Below are 7,196 nucleotides of genomic sequence, written 5' to 3'. Positions count from 1 at the left end.
ACCACCCCCCTCCCCCCAGCCTACCAGCACTCCAAAGCTTACACTATGAGGGCGCCAGAGAGGTGGTGTTCTCCCTGTTCTTAGAGATTTCAGGACTTGCCTGGATAAACCCTCAGTAACCTGATCTGACCTCATAGCTGAATCTCATTTGAGTAGGAGACTAGATGACAAACCTCCTAAGGCCCCTTCAAGCTTGAATTAATCCTATGATGGTATGACATACAGGATTATGTAGCATCTGGTAGATATAAAGGGACTGCGTTGATCTCTTCTAGAACTTCCTCTCCTACTGCTATATGGTAAACGAGTGTAAATTCTTCATTACATATTTTTAGCATACGAGCCTTTCTTCTCACTTAGTGCTTAATGCTTTTGAAATATTAAATGAAGTTAGTATTAACAATTATTTCTCCCTTTCTGCATATATAAGAAATATATATGGGTATATGACATATGTTATGATATAAAGACAACATATATTGTTTATTTTTAAAAAATCTGTAACGTTAAATTTACTGTCCTGTTTGCAGCTGCAAACAAAATAAGCCTTAATAGAACTTTACACTTCTGATTTTCATAGGTGACTGTCAGCCTCTGGATGTCTCTTCTGTGCATCATAACAACACATTTTTGAAGTACTCTGTATCATTGCTGGGTTACGGTTTTTATGGAGATTTATTAAAAGATAGCGAAAAGAAGCGGTGGATGGGTCCAATGAGATATGACTACTCAGGTAACTTGTGTAGTTATTCCATTCTTTTGTCACCATATAAACATATTGGATGCACTCTCTTCAAACCAAGCTTCTCTGAAACTTTTAAACATAAGAGGCAGACTGAACCTGATTTTCAAACTCCTTGTGGTACCAAGTACGTTGGATCACATTATGTAAAGCTCCATAACTTGGGAATAACATTAACAGTGTGCTCTTTAAAGTTGTGTTGAGTTTGACTGTATAGTACAGTTAATAAATTATCTCATAGTTAATATTTTAAGTATTTTGTGAGCTTTCTAAATAAATAAAAAGTTTATATTGAACTGTTAGAAATTATATTGGAAGTAACCCTAATACAAATTTGTTTCATAAGCTTTTTTATTAATAAAATTGCTAGCAATGTTCTGTCTTATTAGTAGGAATATCTTGCTCTATGTTACCTAGTTGCCTAAAAAGCAGTATCTTTTTTGTGCTAATTATTTTTACTTTATTTTCAATCAGTTAGAGAGAGATAGGCACTCCTCTGTCTTGGACATTCAGCTGATGTAATGGATTGTTAATTTTGTCCCTCCAGCACTGATGATAGATTTTAGCCTAGTTAGCTGATATTTGGGAGGTATTTTTTGCCTCCTTTGATTTGTTTTGTGTTAGAGAAAGAAGATACAAAACCAGATTTTAAGTATTGTAGGCTAATTTTAAGATTCAGCAGTGATGTACAGCTAAAATTTTTAGTTGTATCTTAAAAGATGTCAAGCAAAGTAATGGCACTATTGGCAAATGTTAAAAAGTTGGAGAGGTTATTTCCTTGTCCTTTACAGTCTAAAACATCATAGCACAAATATTTGTGAGCTTGAGGAGAACATTTATTGTTTGCAGTCCTTAGAGATGAAAAGAGAGGAACAGTCAAGGGATGTATGCAGAGATGTTCGCAATGTGGATTTATAATGAAAATGCTGCTTAATACCTTTTTTATGTAGGCTTCAAGACTTTTCTTTCTCATCATTACTATGAAGGAACAATTTATTTTCAACCAGCAAAACACACAGTGGGATCTCCACGAGATAAAGATAGCTGCAGAACAGGGTAGGCTAATGTTTATTTCTGAATATTTGACATGAACTATTTTGAAAAGGCCTATACATAAATAGAAATCACAGCAATGTTTTTAATATCAAAACACTAACTCTGAAAAACAAGCTTTTAATAAAGTTTATTGACTCATTAAAGAGAACACCTCATTTTATCAGGTTAGTAAACAAAAATGTAATAAAACTTTGTTAACTGGTGTCCCTCCTCCCCCAGTTTTAAATGAAAGAAAATATAACACAGTACCCAGTTACAAGATGCTGAGGGTACTATGCTGTGTTACTGCTAATAAATGGATGCCTCATAGCTTATACAAATTGAAATCATTATTCAAAAATTCTCAAATGTTCACATTGCAATTGGATCTAACAATTTTAGCAATTGTTTTAGTGCCATGACAACAGCTGGCATGGCTTGTCCTGAGGATAGGTCCTTTCAGGAACCAGCCTGTTAGTGTTTTTTATAGACTATTATTGTGCTGTATAAATCCTGTGTGATACTCTTCACTTGTTTCTCCAATCAAAGGGCCTATCTTAATCTCCCAGTGTTCCTTCCTTTCTCTTTGTTTTCACCTGCTTGAAGTTACGCACTAGTGTTTATTATTCTTCTTTATATATGAAGCTGCCAGAGATATAGTAGCTGTCACAAAAGCAAATAGCACAGCAGCATACAGAGGAGCCAGAAACTACATGGAATTTATTGAGACTGCTGTAATAATGCTGTGACATGCTACAGATCAGTCTCCAGCACTAGCTGGAACAACTGTCCTGATCAGGGGAATCTCCAGAGGGAGAAAGCTGTCATCCAGGTTTCAGTCAGGAACTAAAATATGCCTGGTGCTTCACGTGGGATTTTGTAATCTTGATCATTGCTGGAAGGGCAGTAGGGCTGGACACAGTGCATATTGCATACCTTGGCTTTAGCAAGGTCTTTCCTGCAGTAGTATTAAAACAAAATTGATGAGGTGTGGACTAGATAAGTGGATGAGTGGAAAACTGGCTAGACTAGAAAGGTTGTGAGTACCAAGCCTTGACTGGCAGCCAGTTACTAATGGTGTCCCTCGGGGATCAATACTGGGGCTAATACTGTGGAACATCTTTATTAATGACTGGGGCAATGGCAGAGATTGCACTCTTGGCAGTTTTATGGATAATACCAGATTGTGAGGAGTGGTTTACATGTTGAAAGTCAGGGCTGCTATTCAGAGGGACCTTGGTGGGCTGAAGAAGTGGCTGATAGGAACCTCCTGAAGTTCAGAAAGAGCAGATGTCTTGTACCTGGGGTGGAATAGTCCCATGTGACAGCACTGACTGGGCACTGACCATCTGGAAGGCAGCTCTGCCAAAAGAACTTTGGGATCCTGGTGGACAACAGTTTTACCCGAGTCAGCAGTGTGTCCTTGCAGCGAGGAACACCCAACCATATATTGGGCTTTCTAAGTAAAAGAGAAGTGAGCAGGTCAAGAGAAGTGATTCTTCCCCTGTACTCAGCACTTGTGAGATGAAGGACTCGCTCCAGAATGTCAGTGTCCTTCACTGTCACAGCAGTCAAATACTGGAACAGGTTGCCCAGACGTCTTGTGCTACCCTTGCAGATATTTAAAACTTGATTGAATGAGACACTAAACAACCCGATCCTTTAAGCCCTGCTTTAAGCTGAGGTTTAGACCACATCAGAGATCCCTTCCAACCTATGTGATTTTACGGCTCTGTGATGCTGTTAATTTCTAACATCCAGTGATCTTCAGCACTGTACTCCAGTACCTATATTGCCTGCAGGGCTATCATGAATCATGCCGCATCAGGGTTGTCAGTGCCATGCTGCATCTTGTGGTGGGGGAAGCTCTTGTAATGATTGGGTAAAACAAAAAAGTTGAACTGGATAATAGTTTTGTTTTCAGGAACCAAATGGTATTTTTGTTTTTAGATGTTACATTTGCAAGAGAAGTGAGCAACAGCTGGCAGAACAGCACAAGGAGTATGGATTAAAGCATGAAGGTAATTTGTCATAAAAAGTAGGATGCTGTAGTATTATGCAAATCATTATTTTCAGAATATATCAGTTCAAGGGCATGTGTTTTGTTTTGGTTTTTTAAAAATTGAGTTACTAGACAACCCATTATTTCTTTAAGTTTAAGGAAAATACATGTAAATATGTGAAAAATATATAAGGTGTCTCCACACAAACATCAGAAAATTCTGATAAAATTATACTAATTACTTGTATATTTCAATGTGTTGAGTTTCTTTTCTTTAAAAAATTTATATTCTGTGAGGTAGGACTCTATTCTTTTTATGAGAAGGACTTAACTGCTAACCTGTGAGATAATACAGAAGGAAGCAGTTCATAAAGATAACTTTTAGAATAGATGAGGATTAAAAATTTGTGTTTGTTAGTACAAAAGTCACCCTATGTAAAGCTGTTTATTAAATAAATATGAGGCAGTGGACATGAAGAACTAATAACCAATCTAGTGGACTTAAGTATTTCTGTACAATACTCCACCAATACTCAGTATAAATGATGAGATTTTTCTCTTCTTTTTCAAGTTACACTATATTATTCTCTTTTTCACCCCCATTCCAACCCCTGTACGCACTTCCATGGATTTGTTTGTTTGCTTTTAATGGGCTTAACTTCTCCTTCCTTTTGTTGAAACAACTGTTGATATACTGGATTCTGTGCAATCATCCTCTTAGTTGTATTTCTTTATATCTGACTACTACGTCCTAGTGGGAAGCACTGATGCAGATACAGTTGTGGCCTCGCTGGAGTAAGATATACAGGTTCAGTTGGCCCTGTTTCGCCTCTGGTGTCAGTTCATCATCTTGGATAAACCAGCCTTAAACAGCAGGCAGCCTTCCCATGGGTGCTTGCTTCTGCTTTTACTCTTTTTTTTTTTTTTATTTCCCCCTGCCCTTTTGTAGAGCCCAGTGCATAAAAAAATTTCTTAACACAAACATAGATTATGACCTAGATTATTTTGTAATTACAGTTATTTTGCACAGTATCTGTGCCAGGTTCTAGACATTTGTTAGCAAAAAGAGTATCGTTGTACTATAGAGGCTCATTGGTAGCATAAAGAGTGTATATAGATTTCTATGCCGACTTGAATTCCTGTTACACATGCTTATATATAGTGCTTTCATCCCACCTACTGTTTTCATATCTTTTATATTGTCACCAGATGGACAGATTGGAGTATTTCTTGAGTTGCTTTAATTTATGCTCAGAGTCAGCTAAAGAAATTGCTTTACATAATATTTTCTTACGAGCTAAATATGATAATAGGCCTTTTGGTAAGAAAAAAAATCTGTCTTTTTGAGGAATAACTGTAGTTAGAAATTGCCAACCTTTTTTCTTTTGTTTGTGGGAGGTGTTTTTTTGTTTGTTTGGGGGTTTTTTTGTGTTTGTGTGAGGATTTTGGGGGAGTTTTTTGTTTGTGTTTTTTGGTGTGTGTTTTTGGGTGGGGTTTTTTGTTCTTTTTTCTTTTTTTTTTTTTTTTAATCTGGCACTTTGTTAGCCTTAATCCAGCAAAGGCAGAAGAAAGGTACAGGTTAGTCAGTAATCAAGATTGCTTTAGCCAGCATTGCACAAGACATTAAGCAGCTGATTACGTAGCATATTGTTTACTTAAATCCATTTTACTTCTGGTAGCTGGCTTTCTTTGCAGTCCAGTCTCTTCTCCATGCAGTACTGGTAAGCAAACAATAACAATCAGCTACTTTTGATTTGCAATTAAAAGGATTTTAAGTCGGCATCTCAGATAAGCTTTTCACTCAGCAGGGTGTATCAGGTGACTCTTGCATTGTGCCTGCTTGGTTTGTGTGCAGTTCAGATAAGTTTAGAAGGAGCCTTGCCTTAGCTCTCACTGAACATGTTTCTTTGCATTGGGCAGAAGTCTGTGTGCATGTGCTGCGTGAACTTTGAGCGTTAGCACCTCACGCTGATTTCTGCAACTTGCGATATACGTACACAATAGACAGTTGAAATGAGTGCCATTTGTGCTCTCCCTGCTTGTGATTGCTCTGTTGTATGAGAGATATTTTGGGTGAATAATATGTGCTGTTACAGCGATGCACCCTGCAGAATGGTTACGAAAACAGTTGGTCATTTCAAGTGTGATAAATACCCTGACTTCGTTCTTACTTGAGCAGTGAAGCTTTTTTTAGTAACGTACTGAAATTTATACTGAATGGTACTTTTCCACCAGGTGAAAACCATCTGTTACAGTAATATATGTAAGCATTCTACCTTCAGTAATTTGAGACTTACTTATTACAGTGAGCATACTTCAAAAGTTAACGCATATATAGACACATTATAAACTAAATTATTAATGCTTCTCAGATAAGCAGCAAAAGGATTTATCAGTAAAGGGTGTTGTTTTCATTTTATTGTTTATGCATCAGAAAATGTATACTTTTCTTGTAAATAAACACTTTGATAGTTCTAGACACAGATGTTTCCAGTTCCAGTAGTTTCTTATGTTCTGTTCAGTTACCTTTATCTCAGTAGGACCTCATCATTTGCCTGGAGCCTGAACAAAGTCATTCTGTCGTTTGACACTTATCTTTCTCATCTCTCAAGACACACATTTTGAATTTGATTTAAATTCTTTCTTTTTGTAATGTCTTGTTTGAAATCAACATAAAAAGATCAGCAGTAAAGGAAGCAATACTAAAACCACTCTGGCAAATGATGCAAAAATGTCGAATTTAAAAGCTGCATTTTTTTCGTTGCTGCTGATTTGTTTATTAGGAGATGGAGAGGATAGTCTAAATGGAAAAAGAATAAAGTTTTTAGTTTCCTTTAAGTCTTTAGTTCCTTTAATACTAGGAGGAAAAAAGGAGTGTTATGGCTGCTTTCTGGCTTTTTCTTATTGTAGTTAGGAAGGCAATTATGTATAATCTAAAAATGCAAAGGCATTTTTTGTCTATTTTTATCTATAGTCAAGAAAATACAGTTTAGATGACAACTCTGTGCAGTGCCTGACAATGTTTCTCTGTTCCAGGAAATTCCTCTCCCTCTTGGTGCCATTTAAATTGATGCCATTTAAGCTCAGTCTAGCTCTGACTTCTAACAGAATGGTTTCACATTGTTGAAAACAGATTTTTGTGTTGTTTTCCAGAAATCTCTGAAGATGTACGAACAGAGAAGTTCAACTCTGTTAATAGTATTCATCTTCAGACACTTGGGGTTGGGGTGGAAGCAGACTCCTGATCTGCTGCCTGCTGGTCCTTGCTGAACCCCGAGTCATCTCTTCTCTTTTTGTCTTTTTTTTTTTTTAAATACAGCTTGTGGCATTGAGGCAGGAGAGGAATACTGATTTAGAAAGCAAATACTAAACCACTGTCTTTGTGTCATTTTTAATTTAAGATTAACATATTGAAGA

At 36.8% G+C, this 7,196-nt stretch overlaps 1 protein-coding gene across 1 annotated transcript in view; it reads left to right on the top strand.

Annotated features, from left to right (window-relative positions):
* Window positions 1–570: 570 nt before the first annotated feature.
* Window positions 571–7,196, top strand: part of LOC104528296 (ceramide kinase) — an 11,412-nt gene continuing 4,786 nt past the window's right edge. Inside the window, exons 1-3 of the mRNA XM_010172259.1 lie at window positions 571–733; window positions 1,693–1,798; window positions 3,728–3,798. Coding sequence (XP_010170561.1) covers window positions 706–733; window positions 1,693–1,798; window positions 3,728–3,798 — 205 coding nt within the window. The 5' untranslated portion in view covers window positions 571–705. The remainder of the gene's footprint in view (window positions 734–1,692; window positions 1,799–3,727; window positions 3,799–7,196) is intronic.

The sequence above is a fragment of the Antrostomus carolinensis genome, unplaced genomic scaffold, assembly GCF_000700745.2.
Source record: "Antrostomus carolinensis isolate BGI_N321 unplaced genomic scaffold, ASM70074v2 scaffold25227, whole genome shotgun sequence".
In the NCBI taxonomy this organism is placed as follows: domain Eukaryota; kingdom Metazoa; phylum Chordata; class Aves; order Caprimulgiformes; family Caprimulgidae; genus Antrostomus; species Antrostomus carolinensis.
The sequence above is the reverse complement of the archived record's forward strand: the minus strand, read 5'-3'. Positions and strand labels throughout refer to the sequence as shown.